General features: G+C 40.4%; 1 protein-coding gene across 5 annotated transcripts; it reads left to right on the top strand.

The window, feature by feature from the left end:
• Positions 1 to 8,571: 8,571 nt before the first annotated feature.
• Positions 8,572 to 13,983, top strand: LOC309689612 (uncharacterized protein). 5 transcript variants are annotated; one of them, XM_082506181.1, is made up of 6 exons: positions 8,576 to 8,614; positions 9,062 to 9,115; positions 11,444 to 11,599; positions 11,844 to 11,939; positions 12,191 to 12,270; positions 13,519 to 13,983. In XM_082506181.1, exons 1-6 carry the CDS (start codon positions 8,606 to 8,608, stop codon positions 13,622 to 13,624), a joined length of 501 nt encoding a protein of 166 aa, XP_082362307.1. In that variant the 5' UTR covers positions 8,576 to 8,605; the 3' UTR covers positions 13,625 to 13,983. The 5 variants fall into 5 exon arrangements, 4 of the variants coding, with proteins under 4 accessions (XP_082362306.1, XP_082362307.1, XP_082362304.1 ...); XR_014271461.1 differs by having other exon boundaries at positions 8,591 to 8,614; positions 12,191 to 12,908; positions 13,686 to 13,983; XM_082506178.1 differs by having other exon boundaries at positions 8,591 to 8,614; positions 12,191 to 13,635.
• The last annotated feature ends 4,586 nt before the right edge of the window (positions 13,984 to 18,569 follow it).

Genomic DNA, 18,569 nt, shown 5'->3' with positions numbered 1-18,569 from the left:
CAGCATTTAAGCATGTTTTGAATGAAAACATCAGCATATGAACACAAAACTGAAGAGACACTGCAACCGTATGAAAGCAGACCACTATTTAGTGACATTTCGACGTTTCCCTGAGGATTAACTGCTCTGTAATTTACCAAGAACTCAAGTAAGCTCAAATTTCACTTTATAAACTTAAGAGCATTTACTTCAATATAAAGCCTGATTTTCCTGCCTGCCAGGACAGTATTTATGTACTTTACATTGTGCAAGACTAGACTATATTTTCCATCATAGAGAGGATGATGTGGATCTATTATTCAGGAAAACAAATGTACATAAGTGAGAAAATGTTCTTAATCATATCTCAGAGTGACAGAAGCTCTTTTTAACACGATTATTTCTGAGACTATTTTGTTCATTTAGGAAAATAGAGAAGACTTAAGTCTTGTTCTCAAACAAACTATTAGAATTTCTGAGAACCTGAGGCTGCGTCCACATTTCTGAAAGTGCAGCTTTGTCTCTGCATTTGGGCCTTTCTTCCACACCTAAACAGCAGATTGAGTCACTGAAAGGTGAGATTTTTAAAAACGACGTTTTTGTGTTTAGGTGTGGACGAGGAAAACGGACATTTACTCAGGTAATGTCAAAAGTGTGCGCCGCTGTTGACGCTGTGGCCACGTTAGTGTTTACATGAGATCAGTTTCTACAATGGCAGCTGTAGACAACATACTGTGTCTGTTCATCTTAGTATCTGCAGTTTTGACACACTTACATATACACACAGTTACTGTGCCTCCATTTAGAAACACAGAGGCATCAGACGTGGCTTCTACATTCAACACAGACGCTCTCCCAACCCAAATCCTGACGTCGGTTTGGAATAAATGTCATTTTAAAAAAATGACATTTATGTATGCTGTAAGATTTGGCGTGTTCTTGACAGCGTTTCACTTTGTTTTTAGCGTTTAGATGTGGAAGGAGATGTTTTTTCAAAACTGCACATGTGGACTGGATTTCTTTTAAACGAAAAAGGAAAACGTGCGTTTTCAAACATAGGCGTGTACGTTCGGACGCAGCCTAAAGTCATCACAAAAAAAGCAAATTCTCTGAAGATTCTTAGTTGAGGTTTACTGATCATTGTTGTTTTGTGTTCCTTGTAGTCAAAATGAGTGCAAGTGGAGACGGACCACAAAATAACCAAAACGGTAAGCACATGTCCTCAGTCTAGAAATTGATGAAAAACTGATTTTCAGCAGATAGTTGTGGATGTTAATTAAAAGATTTAATGATCTTGCAGGCCAACAGGTTAACCCACAAAGGTTTGCAAATGGAGATCAGCAACCAGTTAATGGAGGCTTCGTGAACAATCTGTATCTCGCTCTCCGTGATATTCGTTGGTTTCTGCATGAGCTAATAGCTTCAGCACTGGGACAATATGATGACTTCTACGGTAGCGATGACGATGACGATGACGACAAGTGTGTCCCACATTGAAAGTGAAAGTGGGACCCACACACTTTCACACCAGAGGTACACTTCAACTGTGAGAGACAGAATGTGAAAAAAAAATCCATGAATCCACATGGTAGGATTTGTAAAGAATTTATTCGTAAATCAGGGTGGAAAATAAGTATTTGGTCACCTCAAACAAGGAAAATCTCTGGCTCTCACAGACCTGTAACGTCTTCTGTAAGAAGCTTTTCTGTCCCCCACTCGTTACCTGTATGAATGGCACCTGTTTGAACTCATCATCTGTATAAAAGACACCTGTCCACAGCCTCAAACAGTCAGACTCCAAACTCCGCCATGGCCAAGACCAAAGAGCTTTCGAAGGACACCAGGAAAAGTATTGTAGACCTGCACCAGACTGGGAAGAGTGAATCTACAATAGGCAAGCAGCTTGGTGTGAAAAAATCAACTGTGGGAGCAATCATCAGAAAATGGAAGACATACAAGACCACTGATAATCTCCCTCGATCTGGGGCTCCACGCAAGATCTCATCCCGTGGGGTCAAAATGATCATGAGAACGGTGAGCAAAGATCCCAGAACCACACGGGGGGACCTGGTGAATGACCTGCAGAGAGCTGGGACCAAAGTAACAAAGGTCACCATCAGTAACACACTACAACGGCAGGGAATCAAATCCCGCAGTGCCAGACGTGTTCCGCTGCTGAAGCCAGTGCATGTCCAGGCCCGTCTGAAGTTTGCCAGAGAGCACATGGATGATACAGCAGAGGATTGGGAGAATGTCATGTGGTCAGATGAAACCAAAGTAGAACTTTTTGGTATAAACTCAACTCGTCGTGTTTGGAGGACGAAGAATACTGAGTTGCATCCCAAGAACACCATACCTACTGTGAAGCATGGGGGTGGAAACATCATGCTATGGGGCTGTTTTTCTGCCAAGGGGACAGGACGACTGATCCGTGTTAAGGACAGAATGAATGGGGCCATGTATCGTGAGATTTTGAGCCAAAACCTCCTTCCATCAGTGAGAACTTTGAAGATGAAACGAGGCTGGGTCTTCCAACATGACAATGATCCAAAACACACCGCCCGGGCAACAAAGGAGTGGCTCCGTAAGAAGCATTTGAAAGTCCTGGAGTGGCCTAGCCAGTCTCCAGACCTCAACCCCATAGAAAATCTGTGGCGGGAGTTGAAAGTCCGTGTTGCTTGGCGACAGCCCCAAAACATCACTGCTCTCGAGAAGATCTGCATGGAGGAATGGGCCAAAATACCAGCTACTGTGTGTGCAAACCTGGTAAAGACCTATAGTAAACGTTTGACCTCTCTTATTGCCAACAAAGGTTATGTTACAAAGTATTGAGTTGTATTTTTGTTATTGACCAAATACTTATTTTCCACCCTGATTTACCAATAAATTCTTTACAAATCCTACCATGTGGATTCATGGATTTTTTTTTTCACATTCTGTCTCTCACAGTTGAAGTGTACCTCTGGTGCAAATTACTGACCTCTGTCATCATTTTAGGTGGGGGAACTTGCACAATCGGTGGCTGACTAAATACTTTTTTGCCCCACTGTATACCGAGTAGACGGCGAAATACAACAACGAAAAGAGCATTAAAGTTAGGATTAAAGACTAAAGTTAGCGACCCGGAACCGGGGGAAAAAAGTGCTCAGATAAATGCAGTACGTGAGAAAAAGACCTGAAAGAAGCTCAATGTGAATCCATAAGTCATATCGAAAAAAATCTTTCACCGTGAACAACGGCAACTTCCAGTCCCCAAAATACTCAACTTTCATGTTAACAGGAAGGAATAAATCAATGCCATAAGACATTGATTTAAAATTAGTCATTCTGATAGCTTTTTTTAAAATTACCGAGCATAAAACTTTTGACTAGGGTATTAAATAATGAAATAGTTGTGGTAAAAATGCATTCTGAAGCTATATATATAAACAAGCCTGAAGACACACGTCTTAAATGTTTCATGGTTCTAGGGTTGTCACAGTATTCTCTGTATTTGTTTCATGATTGTATTTTTCCCAGGATGCGTTCAAATTCATCAACATACAGGTAACAAAGTCCCTCTCTTATCCTCCTAGTGTTGCACTTCATGTGGAGATACACAGACTGCAAGAGGTTTTCCGGGAGATCTGAATTGCTCGAGCAGAAGAGTTTATTATATGGACGTGGTGACAGTGTAATGACAGCCTGCCACTTTGGTTTTCAGCTGAAATTTGGGAGCTGTTTTAACATTGTCCTTTATGGGGAATGGAGGAGGCTCTGCTTTGGTGACAGGAACTGTAAATCCTGTCGATTCCTGATGACCTAACAGACACATGACTACTATTTTCAGGTTTTAATAAAAGCAAGTTTATATGTTATATAATATATTTATAATATAAAATGTTTATGGTTTCGTAGTATTACAATCTTCTTTTCAAAAGTACAACAAGCTAATTGCACAAATTAGATCTTACGTTCAAAGAAAACCATTAATCTGTAACTTAATCTAAGCAAACCCTTTAATGCTGCCAGGACGTTATCACCATCCTTATTAAATGATTGCACATCTATGTTTGCAGACCCACAAGCATTTTAAACCTCTGAAGATTGTCAGTCATAATTAGTATGTTTTGGCAGCCCTGCTGCTAACATTAAAGCAAAAGAAAGCAAATATATCAACAAAGTTCTGTCAGATATTCACTTTATAAATAATATCAAGGTGCTTTCAAAGCACCACAGCACATAGTAATCGGTACGTTCCTTTATTCATTAATGGCAACTACTGTGTTGAGAAATTCTTCATGAAAACTGCATTACATGATTTAAATATAAATTAAGGAGATGCTCTTTTTAGAGTGCTGTCCAAAGTGACCCCGGCTAATGATCAACTATCATCTACATAAAGCAGAACGCATGATGCTTTCACTGGATAATTACAATTTTTTTTAAAAAGACATTGGGGAGCAGAGATAAAGAAAAGCCACAAAACAGGCTATAATGGCAGATCTGAACTGAGATCATTATGGTTCATGATCCAGCCATTAAGCTCCAGACACCTCAAACACAACAACTACGCAACAACGTATTTACTAACAAATATATTTAGTGAAATGAGCTGAAACACAATTTAGAAATGGTTCGATTTTTAAAGTTACTCCTGCTTTCAGAGCTACTATTGTCATGATCTTAACATCCAGATTAACAAGGTCCGCGTCAGGTGTTGAGGAACCAGGACACTCTGATGAGGAGTGGGCTACTGGAACAAGAAGACATAAGTGGACACGAGATAAGAACCGGGTGCTGTTGGAAGTAACCCCAGCGGAGGGAGTCACATCGGATGTGGGAACTCTGGAAACTTCGATACCCAGCATCTAGGCTGACAACTAGTAGCTCAGTAGGGGTGGGTTTAAAAAAAAGACTGGATTTCCCAATTCTAATCAATTGTAGTTTGAATAATACGATATTGATTCATTAAATCCCGGATTGATCTTTAAATATAAAGGTATTTTGCCAGAAACAACAGAATCTCAGGTTAAAGCTCACAAAACTATTTCAACAACCGCCCAACAGCTAAAACAGCAAATGAGAGCAGGTAAGTGGATTCCACACAAAGACGTAAACACAGCGCAGATCGTTCGAAACCTCTGTAACTTTGCTCTGCTTCGCTTCGGCAGCATCAGGTAATGTTCATGTGTTGATTCATGGATCATCTACTATAAAAAGCCAGGCCAGGAAAATCTCCTTCATGTTTTTCTCTGTTTCATGCTCAGTTACTTTAGCAAAACGACATCTGCTGTGATGCTCACACCTCTGACGAAGTCTCACAAGTGTCAGCTTTGTTTTGATACATAGATATAAAAATATGGATATGTACCCTCCCCCTCTCTTCCCTTCTCTTCATCAAACAATCTAAGGTGAGCCATGTTTGCTTTATAAAGGAATAGCGTAACATTGTGAGGCTTATCTACCAATAATTTAGAAAGAAATTTTTAAAATGCAAATTGAGGCCACACCTGGGAACTCTTCAGGATTCCTCCAGGTAGGGAGGTGGCTGGCAAGAGGGAAGTACAGGCCTCTCTGCTTAGCCTGCTGTCCTCGCAACCCAACCTCAGATTATGTGGTGGGGAATGGATTAATGTCCAATGAGTGTTTGTTTTACCTCCTAAATCTCATTTTATGGTCCTTTCTGACCATCAAATGAGTGCACATATGTAAAACAATCACCTGCAATAGGAATAATATAAGACATTGATTTAAAATTAGTCATTCTGATAGCTTTTTTTAAAATTACCGAGCATAAAACTTTTGACTAGGGTATTAAATAATGAAATAGTTGTGGTAAAAATGCATTCTGAAGCTATATATATAAACAAGCCTGAAGACACACGTCTTAAATGTTTCATGGTTCTAGGGTTGTCACAGTATTCTCTGTATTTGTTTCATGATTGTATTTTTCCCAGGATGCGTTCAAATTCATCAACATACAGGTAACAAAGTCCCTCTCTTATCCTCCTAGTGTTGCACTTCATGTGGAGATACACAGACTGCAAGAGGTTTTCCGGGAGATCTGAATTGCTCGAGCAGAACAAACTAAATCACAGACATAATGGACGGGGCCATTCGTATCCATGCACTTTAAGTTGTGCATCTTGATTCAAGACCTGGAATGTCTTACTGAGCCATTTATCAAGAAATCATCCAATCCAACAACCAGTTACCAAAGGCCTAACCAGAGTCACATGCTCCCTTTGTGATTATAATCAACTTTCCAATGAGAGAGAATTTCTTTCAACATATATTTCAACATCTGAAGAATAAGGAAACTGTCACATGTGTATTCAAGGACTGTGCTTATAAAACAAATATTTATGAAAACACAAAAGTGATAAATACAGAAAAAATTCTGACACTTGTAATGCATTTAAGTCTGGGATTAGTAAAAAAAAACAATTAGACTGCGTGGAAACAGAGGCTGAAGTACAAAATGGGAAACTACAGGACTGCTGAAATCGCCTGAGCCAAGGTGTGAAACTGGGTGTGGGTCCCCCAGTTTCACACCTTGGCTCAGGCGATTAGAGGATCATCAGGGGGTCCTTTTGTCCCTCTGTGGGGGGAAACTCCCACTAGGTTTATATCTGGGACTCTCCACCATTTGACCTTAGAACTGAAGAAGCTTCTCGGATGAGAGGTGAAACGTCTTCAAGTAACTTAAAGAAGTCCAGACGCTTTTCTTTGCAAGCTCCTTTGACTACGATGACCTGGATGACTGAGAACCTTCACAGACAAGAAGAGCTGAAGCAAACTTTTATCCATCCTTTCCTTTGGGAGAAACACAAGAAGGAATGGAAAAGGAGACTTGAACTGCTGACAGCAATCAAAAGGAGAAACAATGACACTGGAGACAAAAATGGCTCGTACATTTGCCTACAGGCGTCAGGAGGTGGTGAATGAAGAACCTGGCATAGAGGATTTTAAGGTGGTCTGCACTGTTCCAACAGGAAGAGGTAGTAATGCAGATTGAAGTTAAATGTCAATGTTTTTTCATTTTTGTGAATGATTGGTGAGTATTTACTGATTGTGGCTCAAGAGTTGGGCGTTCGCCTTGTAATCAGAAGGTTGCCGGTTCGAGCCCCGGCTTGGACAGTCTCGGTCGTTGTGTCCTTGGGCAAGACGCTTCACCCGTTGCCTACTGGTGGTGGTCAGAGGGCCCGGTGGCGCCAGTGTCCGGCAGCCTCGCCTCTGTCAGTGCGCCCCAGGGTGGCTGTGGCTACAATGTAGCTGCCATCACCAGTGTGTGGATGTGTGGATGACTGGTTGTGTAAAGCGCTTTGGGGTCCTTAGGACCAAGTAAAGCGCTATACAATTACAGGCCATTTACCATTTTTAAATGAATTTCTTTGTAACCAGTAAATGTATTTTAAAATATTTTTTTTGTTCAGATGATTTTTTCTTCCAGCACACTTTCATGGCTCGGTTAGACGGCTGATCAAAGTCATCCAGGCCAAAGGAGGAGCAACACGTTCAAAAGTGGCTTTCATTATGAAAAGGTGTGCATATCAACATTCACCCTAAAAAATTATTCAGGGGCTTAGTAAATATCATTATAATTCTAAGTTAGATGACCTTGATTAAATCTTTGAAAATCACAAAAGTGTTATCTTGAGTTGAAAATACTGAAAAGAATGCTTAAATGTTCAACACCAGTTTTTGAGTTGAACTGAGCTCTTTTGTTCAAGTTTATTTAAAAGAAAAAATTCTGTATTTGAAACACAGGGTGCATTATTTAAATCTACTCAATATATCTCATAGAAAGTACTCATAATAACTGAGACACTGGTATTCATACTTATCATTGTCTTTAACTTTAATTATTAATGGTTCAAAATCAATATAATTTTGTCCCCCAATACTAACTTAAAACTTTGAGTAAGACTAATGACCTTTGGCATGTACCGCGCGCAAGGAGCATGGCCTCATGGGAGATTTTCTGCACGTTGAACGAGACAGACACACATCCACTGCAGACTTGGTAACGTTTTCAGGTAAGTGACCAATTCTTACATTAGCTGTCTTTATCCACACCGTTCTTTTATAACATGTTCTGAAGAAAGCGTTTGTCATGGTGGCTCACTTTTCGCAGCGTGTTTGTGCACGTTAATTTAAGTTTTCAACCCGTCTTCCAGTCAAGGCGGCGGGAAACCGCGCCCTTTTATCCTTTTACGTTCTGAGTCGCTATCTGCGTTCCGGGTAATTTGACCGGAATGTCCCGGTACCAGCGACCTGACCGTTTAATCGGGGGCATTTTAGGAACCACTGTACATACTTATAGTTATAGAATATTCACAACATACTTCATACCGTGTACATTATAACATACCATAATAGACCCATTTCTGTAATATACTCACATATCTATATTATAATATATATTGTAATATATCTATATCACTAAAGCACTTCTGGATGGATGCAAACTGCATTTCGTTGCCCTGTACCTGTGCATGTGCAATGACAATAAAGTTGAATTCTATTCTATTCTATTCTATTTCTAGAAAATGGCCCTGTTGAGTCGCGGTGCGGGAGCTGCGGTAGTCACGCGGCCTGACTCACTCTGTCAGGTTGTTCAGGAGATGAACAGACGTCATCAATGGCTTTGGTAACTAAGAAGACCTGCCCGTGGAACAGTTCATAGCAGCAACCATGCTGCTTAGCTTTCTTGTTCTATGTGGGGTCTTTCAGAGCATATAAGACGCTGCTTTCAGCTTTGTCCCGAACAGGGCCAGTTTTTGAGAGAACGCTGAGAGGACCGCCCGGGTCAGCAGATTACCTCATCCAGGGCCGGTCCAAAGTACTATGGGGCCTTAAGTAAATTTAGACTCTGGGCCCTACTTCCTTTCAGATCCCAGAAAATAATGAAAAAAAAAAGCTTTGGTCCTTTGGGTCAAGCCAAAAGTACCATCATTTCCAGTATAGTTACTCCCAATTTACATAAATAAATGTTTATTTCAATCCAAGCTAAAATTTCTTATAAGAGATTGATGTTATGGCAGATTACTCAGTGACATGTTTTGTAATGATAAAGTTTTGATTTGTATTTTTTCAGCACCATCTTCACCACCAGGAGAAAAAAATCTGCATCAACTACAAAGTAAAGCAGGTAATTTTACTCAGAGGACTTGATGTGTTAAATTTTGGAAGGATATGATATTGTTTTATACAAGCTGAGTAGTGGATGGTGATACCACCTAAATATTTATACTGGTTTTGTGGTGGGTCATACAAATGCCAAATCTAAATTTTGAGAATTTTTCAGTTCGGTAAATATATTGATGAGTTCATGGTCTGTCATCTAGTGTCACCATACTATCTTTTTATTTATACAGCATGGTGATGTGATTCAGATTATTTCAATGTGGTTAAGTATTGTACTTTGTTCCATGTTGACTTATTTGTAGGTTGTATCCTCCACCTGAATTGGTAGTGAGTATTGGTTATTCAATCAGTTAATCATACAAAAACTGTGTAAATATGGTTATACACCATTCTGTCATCTTCATACTGTGAGACATATTCTCTCACAATTTTTTAGGTCACAGGTGATGAGATGGCAGTGTAAACTTTGCAAACATGAGGAGTCATCAAAAGTGTCACTACTCAAACATTATCGAGTGAAACATGGTACATTTGGTCATGGCTATTCCATACCCTGTCTTCATTTGAATTGTCCTTGCTCTTTTAACTGAATGAGGAATGAGGAATCTGAATCAAAACCAGAATGGTTCTAATCAAAACCATTCCCAAGCCTAGGGAACAATGAATGCTAGTAATTTCCGTTCACTTAACTTGTTTTAGGCTAAGCTAATGTAACCTGATTGAAGAATGACTGGGCTGATTGCAAAGTGCCTTTGTCTCACTTATCTAACTCTGGAGCACATAACGACAGACTAGATTTTACTGAAGAGTAAAGAGTGAAGAGTAATTTAATATTTTTATGAAACGTTGGTTAAGTATTGTAACCCCAGATTCTATGAGTATAGGCGCAGCCCTTTAAGTGGGTATTCCCCTTGTGCGCGCAGCACTGAAGTATTTTAGTCCACGCCCACCTGCTGTGTGGGCCTCACCCTGGTCTAGTATAAGTTACGGTGAGACCAGGAAATCGGCTCTACCGTTTTTCTTCAGCCAGCCAGAAGATGTCCAGCGAGACCATCCGTCTGTGTCCATCCTGCCAGACCGGCTACATCATATCGTATGACCGACATGCCGTCTGCGTGGGCTGCCTCGGTCCTCACCATGCGGACCTCGCCCTCACACCTTAATCCTATTGCTGTTCCTGTTAGCTCCTCCCGCCAGAGGAAAAGCAGCGGAGGTCAGCCTTTTTCAAGGCTGATGCTGAGGAGGCTTTCCCGCTAAGAGAGAGGCACTCGCTGGAAGAAGCCATCGAGTTCTTCGATAGTGGGCCGGAATTGGATGATTCCACCCACCGTGAGGAAAACGGCAGTGGTGGCAGCTCCACTGCCTCCGAGCTGGGCAGCCTGGCGACAGAAGGGAGGCGGATGAGCGGACGCTCATCCACCCCTGGCCTTCACATGTCGGCGAGGACGCCGCTCCCAGTTGTTGGTGCGCTGCTCCTGGATCTGCCTGGCATCATCCAGGAGGCAGCTGGTGAGAAGGGACTTCCCGTCCCTCAGCCTGCTCCACCCCCATCGGATGATCTGGAGGGAAGGTATGGCTCCGTTGCCCAGATCCCATCTGGCCTCAGTTCCCGGCGGTGATGACCTACCTCTCTGAGGCAGCAGCAGACCCAGCGAAGATTAGAGCGCCGGTCTCTACCTAGGGCTTCACAGAGGGCTTCACAGACTGGAGTTTTCCGCCTGTTCCCCCTCTAGAGCCGAGCCTCGCTTCAGTTTTCGGCACCAAAATGACCAAGGTCGTTGGACAGCGACCGGCCCATCCCGCCAAACTTGACCAGCTGATAGCAAGGTTCACTGATCACGCACATCAATGCACTGTTCAGTCAGCTGCAGTGACTAACAACACTGCGTTTGTCATCTCCAGGAAGGTGGAGGAAGCAGAGCTGCCAGAGGAGCTGAAAGGCTTTCTCTGTAAAGCCGCTGACGCGATTCTGAATATGTGCGCCACTTCAGCGGTGTGTTCCTCTCGCATCGCTGCCTGGCAGACGATGGTTCAGAGGGCAACCTGGCTCCGCCTCTTCCCTCCAAGATTATACAATCTCACAGGGAAATAGTGCAAGCAATTCATAACATAAAATTTAGAAGCTTAGTGGAAGATAATACTTTATGTTAAGGCTTTAGTCTGCATACTGAACAACTCCACTTATATGGATTTATGTCTGGATGTGTAAATTAATCTTTTGCATGTTAGAAAATAAGGTCCAGGTTGCAAAAAATGGTAGTTCCACTTAAAGATTTTTTCTTTGATTGAATCAGAATTTTGGCCTTCAGATTTTTTGTCCTCTCCCATCCAGGTCAGTGCAGAGTTTCATAGGATCACGACCCTGAACCTTGAACCAAAGTTCATGTCATCGTTGGACTTGTATTCATCCAAACTCCTGTCCTTGTTTCAAGCCAAGAAAGGTGCTGCTGGACAACGCCACAGGGCACAGTTAAACCTTCTGCTTCAGGTAAGGAAGATTGCATTTTCTAACCACAAAAACGTTCCAACACAGCATTGAAGAGGCCCTTCCACTAAAAACGGCTTTTCTTAGGTTTCTGTCCAATATTTTAGCTCCACAGGTGTTCTTACCTTGATGGTGGGTGTAAAAACAGGTCAACAACAGAAAAAAAATAGTTATGTTTAAGCTAGAAATGGTAAGTCATGTTTTAAATGTGCAAATTTTGCCTCAGTTGAGACTTCCTGTTTTACAGAGTGGAAATTCCATCGAGAAAAAACGAGAAGTCATCATCAGATGTCTCATTGACCATCTGGGAGAGGATCCAAGTGCCTTAATCAAAACCTTTGAGGTTGGTGCAATAAATCTGTTTTAGGAATATTAGTAGTTTATTTTAGCTTGTGAGATCATAGAAAAGTTTTAAGATACTGTTCTAAAGAAAAAAAAAAACACTTCAAAGCATACAAAAGAATAGCATTTGCTCAAAGATTTTGGAGCACAGTGTCCACATATTATGAGTACCGGTGATGTCATACAAATGAAACTTTTCGTTTCAATGTTTGGAAATATGTGAGCTTAAAACAGTTGTTTCTCTTTTTAAAGGACGGTGCTGATGCTGTCTTTGTTGAAGAGGCTTTGGCTGAGGAGGTGATGAAGATTTACCTGCTGCAGAATCAAGACAGGTCAGGCGAACCTACTGATGTGGGTATTGTTATTGAAGGCGTTACTGTTCTGGGCAAACTTGGGAATCTGAGCAAAGCCTGTTGCTATCTTTTGGGACTGTGCTATGCTCTGGATCTGAAGTACCCCAAGAATTTCAAATGCACATTTGAAGCATTTCAAAAAGTGTTCATGGAGCTGGATCCAGGAAACCTTTCTGTCAAGGTTCAAAGACTGAAAAATGACCTCTGTTCATTGTAGACAAAATTTCACAGGGCTGTTCTTAAAGTGTTAGACTTGTTAAGTGACATGTAATGCTCATCAAAAGGTTCAGTTGCGGCATTACATTGTGTTGACATTCCTGTTCATAAATAATGTTTGTACCATAAACTGTGTTTTTGTATTAACTTTCCAGATTCACATTAAGGTGAACATACAGAAGAGAGTATCTTCTGTATGTGTTTTTTTTTTTTTTTTTTTAGCGCAATCCTTTTTGAAACCTTTTTATTTAAATTATGGATGTTTTTTGGTCACTCTTTAGTTATAATCTTCCCAATTTTTTGGACTCAAAATAAGATGTTCAAAAACTATGTCACAGTGCAAATGTTTTTTTGTTTTTTTTTCAGGATTTATATTTTTTTGGGATCTTAATTTTATTTTTGTCATTTAGATTAGATTAGATTAGATAGAACTTTATTAATCCCTCAGGTGGGTTCCTCTGGGAAATTAGATTTCCAAAAAAGCACAGCACCGACAGAAGTTACAGAGTTACAGAATATTATATATATATACACACACACACACACACACACACACACACACACACACACACACACACACACATATATATATAAATACAGAGACAATATAAATAAAATATACGAAGGGGATAAATAGAATAAATAGGAATAAAAAATAAAAATACAAGTGAATTGCACATTTCAAGTATTGAGTCTATTGCACTGTTGACTATTTACAAAAGTATTGCACAAGGTATTGCACAGTGAGGTGAAGAGGCACTACAGCTTAGTTGTTCCCCCCTCCTTTGTCCTCCTGTTTCCCCTCCCTCTCCCCTCCAGAGAGGAGTTAAACAGTCTGATGGCGTGTGGGACAAAGGAGTTTTTAAGTCTGTTAGTTCTTGTCTTTGGGAGAAGCAACCTGTCACTGAACAGACTCTTCTGGTTGTTAATGGCCGTGTGCAGAGGATGCCCAGCATTGTCCATAATGTCCAGCAGTTTCTTTAATGTCCTTTTCTCTGCCACTGTCACCAGAGTGTCCAGCTTCATGCCGACCACAGAGCTAGCCCTCCTGATCAGTTTCTCCAGCCTGCATGAGTCCTTCTTTGCTGTGCTGCTCCCCCAGCACACCACAGCATAGAAAAGTACTCCAGCAACCACCGACTGGTAAAACATCCTCAGGAGCTTCCTGCAGATGTTAGATGATTTGACCTTTTCTGAAAAGGTAAAGCACTGTGTTCACTTGAGCCACTTTTATTCTTTGTATGGCAGGTACATTTTTCTTGTTGTTAGCATCAATATGCCAGTTTTACAGTTTTATCAAGCATGCCAATTTGGATGCAATTTTATTATATAAGGCTGTTGTGACTGAAATTTTATCCAAGTTTTATCCACTGAATGTAGAACAGATTTCAGCTCACTGTGTTCAGAGAAGGAATCTGCTAAATGTGTGATTCACAAAAAAGCTGTTTAAAATAAATCATTGTGAACAATGTTGAACTGACGTGGTTCTTTTTTCCTGTGTGTGTGTGTGTGTGTGTGTGTGTGTGTATACACACACACACTTAATTGTAATTAACGTTTTTGCTTAAGTTAACTTAAAAATATTAAGTCAATTGAACCATTATTTAAAAACAAATAATTGTAATGGTGTAGGTTAAATGTGCCAAGCATTTCAGCATTTCCTAATTAATATTTTATGTAGTTTGAACTTTTGGTTACTGTTGTTTTAACTTACATTTTCAATTGTATTTACTCAATTTTGTATGTTACTGTAACATCTTTAATTGTTCATAACAACTTATTCCATTTTAGTTGGATTTACTCAATTAATAAGGTGTATTTAAGAGATGTGATTGTTTTTGCATTTACTCATTATTTTTGAGTGTAAAAGTGTTGCACCAAAATATTTAAGTAATTATCAGTTTTAGTTCTTAGAGTGTTGGGGGTACTGAATGAACTAAGCTATGGCTGTTTACTTTTTTCTTTTTAAACAAAGAAACTAGGATAATTAGTTACTTTCAGATTACTTTTTTTTAAAGTTATCAATAACGATCAATATTGAGCAGCACAGTGGTGCGGTGATTAGCATTGTTGCCTCACAAGCAAGAAGGTCCTGGGTTTGATTCAACCACCTAGCCAGGTCTTTTCTGTGTGGTGCTTGCATGCTATTTCGTAGGCAGGTGTGGGCTACTCTTTTGTTATGTCATTATCAATTAAGCAGAGAAAAACCCTGGAGTTGATTTGAGGTGTGGTGCTAGCATTTTGAAGATTTTATTGTCCACAGAAGACAACAGTGGTGGCTGATCGCAGAATAATTTCCAACCAAGTGAGCAGCTCTCTCCAGGAGGTAGACATATAGATATCCAAGTCTACCATAAAGAGAAGACCGCATGAAAGTAAATATAGAGGGTTCACTGCAAGGTGCAAGCCACTCATCAGCCTCAAGAACTTTCTTTCCACTTTCTTTGGTCAGATGAAACCAAGATCAACCTCTACGAGAATGATGGCAAGAGAAAAGTATGAAGAAGGTGTGGAACAGCTCATGAACTCTGAGGTGTTCAGAGACTGTCTGCTCAAATCCAGCTAAATGCAGTCAGATTGATTAGGCAGTGTTTCATAATACAGATGGACAATAAGCCACAACATACGGCCAAAGCAACCCAGGAGTTTATTGATGCAAACAACCTGATCTTAACCCAACTGAGCTGCATTTCACTTGCTGAAGATTAAACTTTGCACAGAAAGACCCACAAACAACCAGCAACTGAATGCTGCTGCAGCAAAGGCCTGTGACAGCATTAAAAAGGAGGAAACCAGCATCTGTGTTCATCCATGAGTTCAAGACTTCAGGCTGTCATTGCCACCAAAGGGGTTTTTCAAACAACTATTAGAAATGAACCTTTTATTTTCAGTTAGTTAATTTGTCCTGTTACTTTTGAGCCCCTGAAATGAAGGGGTTGTGTTCATGAAAATACTTTAGTTACTCACATGTATGCAATCTTTTTGTTCAACCCACTGAATAAAGCTGAAAGCCTGCACTTCAACTGCATGTGAGTTGTTTCACTTAAAATTCATTGTGGTAACGTACAGAACCAAAATGACAAAAAATTGTTCTCTGTCCAAATATTTATGGACCTAGCTGTTGATTAAATTTCATGTCAGAGCATGTTGTTCTGTTGGTTAGCAGCTGCCACAAAATGGCCAGTAACTAACCCCCACGGAGACTGTTGACTGTCAGAAAATGAAGAGGATTGCTTTACATTGAGCAAGTCTTGCTGTGCTCTGCTGGACTTAGTATAATCCACTATAATGCTTCCAGCACCCAGTGTCTGTGATGACGGAAACTGGCAAAGCTGTTTAGCTTGAAGTCGACAACTTCTTATGAATGCTAAATCCACAGAAAAAGTAACTGCACACTAAGATGCAGAGGATAATTAAGGGCCTCTCTAATGTGACTGAGCAGTACTCTCCACATGTACAGTCAAAATAGTATATTATGCAACAGCAGAATTAAAACCCTTTCTCCCCTCAGTCCCTGCGTACCAGTGGGTCACAGCATGAACTCTGCTCTTACTTGTCTCACAGACCAGACAAGGTCAATATTCATTACCAGCAACATAGTTGTTCTAATTGTTTGTCTCCAGGGTTTTATAAAAAAAACAAAAAATTCCCCCCAAATCCTACTGCCTGAAATAGAGACTAAATGGAGACTAACCATCAGCAAACTACCATATTATTTTAGACTGAAAGTAGAAAGTATATTTGTAATTGCTACATGTTAATGCCCATCCTAAGCCTGCTTACAATCCATGTCATGCCAGCAGAACTACTGAGAACAACAACTGCAAAAGGAAAAACAAACAAGTGAAACTAAATTTGGTGATGTCTTGTGTTTGCTGTGTGTGTGTTTTTTTATCTATACATGTAGCTTGTAACTGTAGCTTAGGAGGCGGGGCAGGTCATCTACTGATCAGAAGGTTGGTGGTTCGATCCCTGTCTTAGCTCCCCCTGGTCCGCATGCCAAATATCCTTGGGCAAGCTAGTTACCCCAAGTTGCTCTCCGATGCATCCGTCGGTGTGTGAATGGTAGTTAGCAAGTACTTAAAAGCACAGAAGACTGTGAATGTGGCATGTTGAGCACTTTGAGCACTCCGGGAGAGTAGAAGAGCTATATAAGAATCAGTCCGTTTACCATAACAAAACATTAATGAACGTTTTTCTTGAATGGTCACATTTCTTTATTTTGTTCAGTTTACATTTTTTCTTTGGTCTTTTCCTCATTTTCATGTCCCCTAGTATACAGTCTGGAAAGACCTAAAAGAACGAATCCATGTACCAAATCTAAAATGTCAAAAATAAATGTGACAGAAATTCACCCACTTGCTTAACCACTTTCCACTGGAGCTGATAGCTCTGCAAAGTGGCAGGACAGGACACGGCACAAGTCCATCTCAGGGAAAAATGTGACAGAAAATGATATTTGTAATTACATTTTCTCCAAGCATTTTCTTTTTAAATTAGTTAATTACTTTTCCATTTAGTTTGAACTATTTGTATTTTATTATTTTATTTTTCCATCATTTACTTCCTGAACTTTTTTAAAAATTGTTTCTCTATACAACTCTTTCTGCCTCTCTATGCAAATGATCAATCTGTTATTTCAAGAGTGGCGTGGGGTTGAATTTCTGCCTTTTGGATAAAATAGAGACTTATAGCTCCTAGAATAGGACACATGCACATCAGTTTTAAAGCCTTTGATTGTAAAAACCTTTCTGCGCTGCGTCTAAGCTTAGATAATCCTGTAATATGTCTAACACGTCACTTATTACCAAACTGAACATAAATGAACCAAATGGAAATTGTTCTGTAGAAAGAAATGTTCCCCATCAGTGTTGTGTGGACCAGTATAACTGCTGCATGGGACAAAACTGAGTTCATTTATATTCTTCATATTCACAGCGATCTTATTCCTACTCTGTAACATCATGTTTGTGCTGGTTGACCTGTGAGGACAACAGCTGCCTTCAAACTTGGTTTAAAGACCTTTATTATTAATAATTGGAAAATTAAAACAATTGCAGATGAATTAAAAGGCTTGAGCATTATGTGACACGCAAACCTGTCAGTGGCACATTGAAGTGTCACAGTATGGAGATGATTTTCAGCAGTAGGACGTGTGCAATCAAGTTGTAAAAATCTCTCACAAAAGATCAGCAGAAACAGGATGCACCTGAGTGTCGTGACAGAGGCTGCACATCTTTCTATTATTTTTATTTTTTAGAACAAATTTCAAGCAAACCTTTCTCACGTTGTCATTGCACGGTAGAATTTTGAGGTAAAAAAATTAATTGAATCCATTTTGAAATGAGGCTGCAACACGACTAAAATTTGGAACAAGTGAAGCACTGTGGAAACTTTTGGGATGCGCTGTATCTATCGTGGCTTCCATCACAAGCTGGTGAAAAGAGCCTCCTCTCCAAGAAAGCCTTTGCATGCCCTCAGCTAACACAAACTACACACTGGTTCCATTTTTCAAAGCATGTGTCAATTTGCCAGGTCACAGCAACCCCTGAAACCTTAGCGACCTATCCTGTCCTGCACTCGTACGACGCTGCTCTCTTTCTCTCCCTTCACGTGGGAGCCCTCCATCTGTTTTGTCTATAATGTGTTACTCGTGCATTTGCCCTAAGGACAGAATTCATGATGCTTTGTAATGGCCAGCCTCATCGCCCTCCCTCCTGTCCACTCTAAAGTGCCCACTAGGCAGAACCACTTAAAAATGTTTCATGTTGCTTTTCTTCCTGCTTGCTCGGCCTTTGTTGCATGATGAATAGGACGCTGAGAGCCGATGGGCTGCTGGCCTTAATGGTCTCTCCTTTTTACCTCCACCTTATGAGCTATTTGAATTGCATGGCTGATGTTTTGCCGTTGCCTCATCCTGAGAGAACAGAGCTCAAACTCTTAGACAAATTCTCTCCATAATTCATAGCGTCCCCCTACACCCACACACAAACCTTTTAGCAATCAACCAGTTATTCTAATACCATATATAACACTACTTGCTATTACATTTTCCTGCATCT

The sequence above is a fragment of the Aulonocara stuartgranti genome (genome assembly GCF_965226115.1).
Source record: "Aulonocara stuartgranti genome assembly, chromosome: 1".
NCBI classification, from domain to species: Eukaryota; Metazoa; Chordata; class Actinopteri; order Cichliformes; family Cichlidae; genus Aulonocara; species Aulonocara stuartgranti.
This window is presented reverse-complemented; position numbering and strand designations above follow the sequence as displayed.

Excerpts from the sequence above, each read along its gene's own strand:
- LOC309689612 (XM_082506178.1), top strand. Across the intron at positions 9,116-11,443 it reads TCAACTACAAAGTAAAGCAG|GTCAGTGCAGAGTTTCATAG; the intron begins GTAATTTTACTC and ends TCTCCCATCCAG. Across the intron at positions 11,600-11,843 it reads AGTTAAACCTTCTGCTTCAG|AGTGGAAATTCCATCGAGAA; the intron begins GTAAGGAAGATT and ends CCTGTTTTACAG.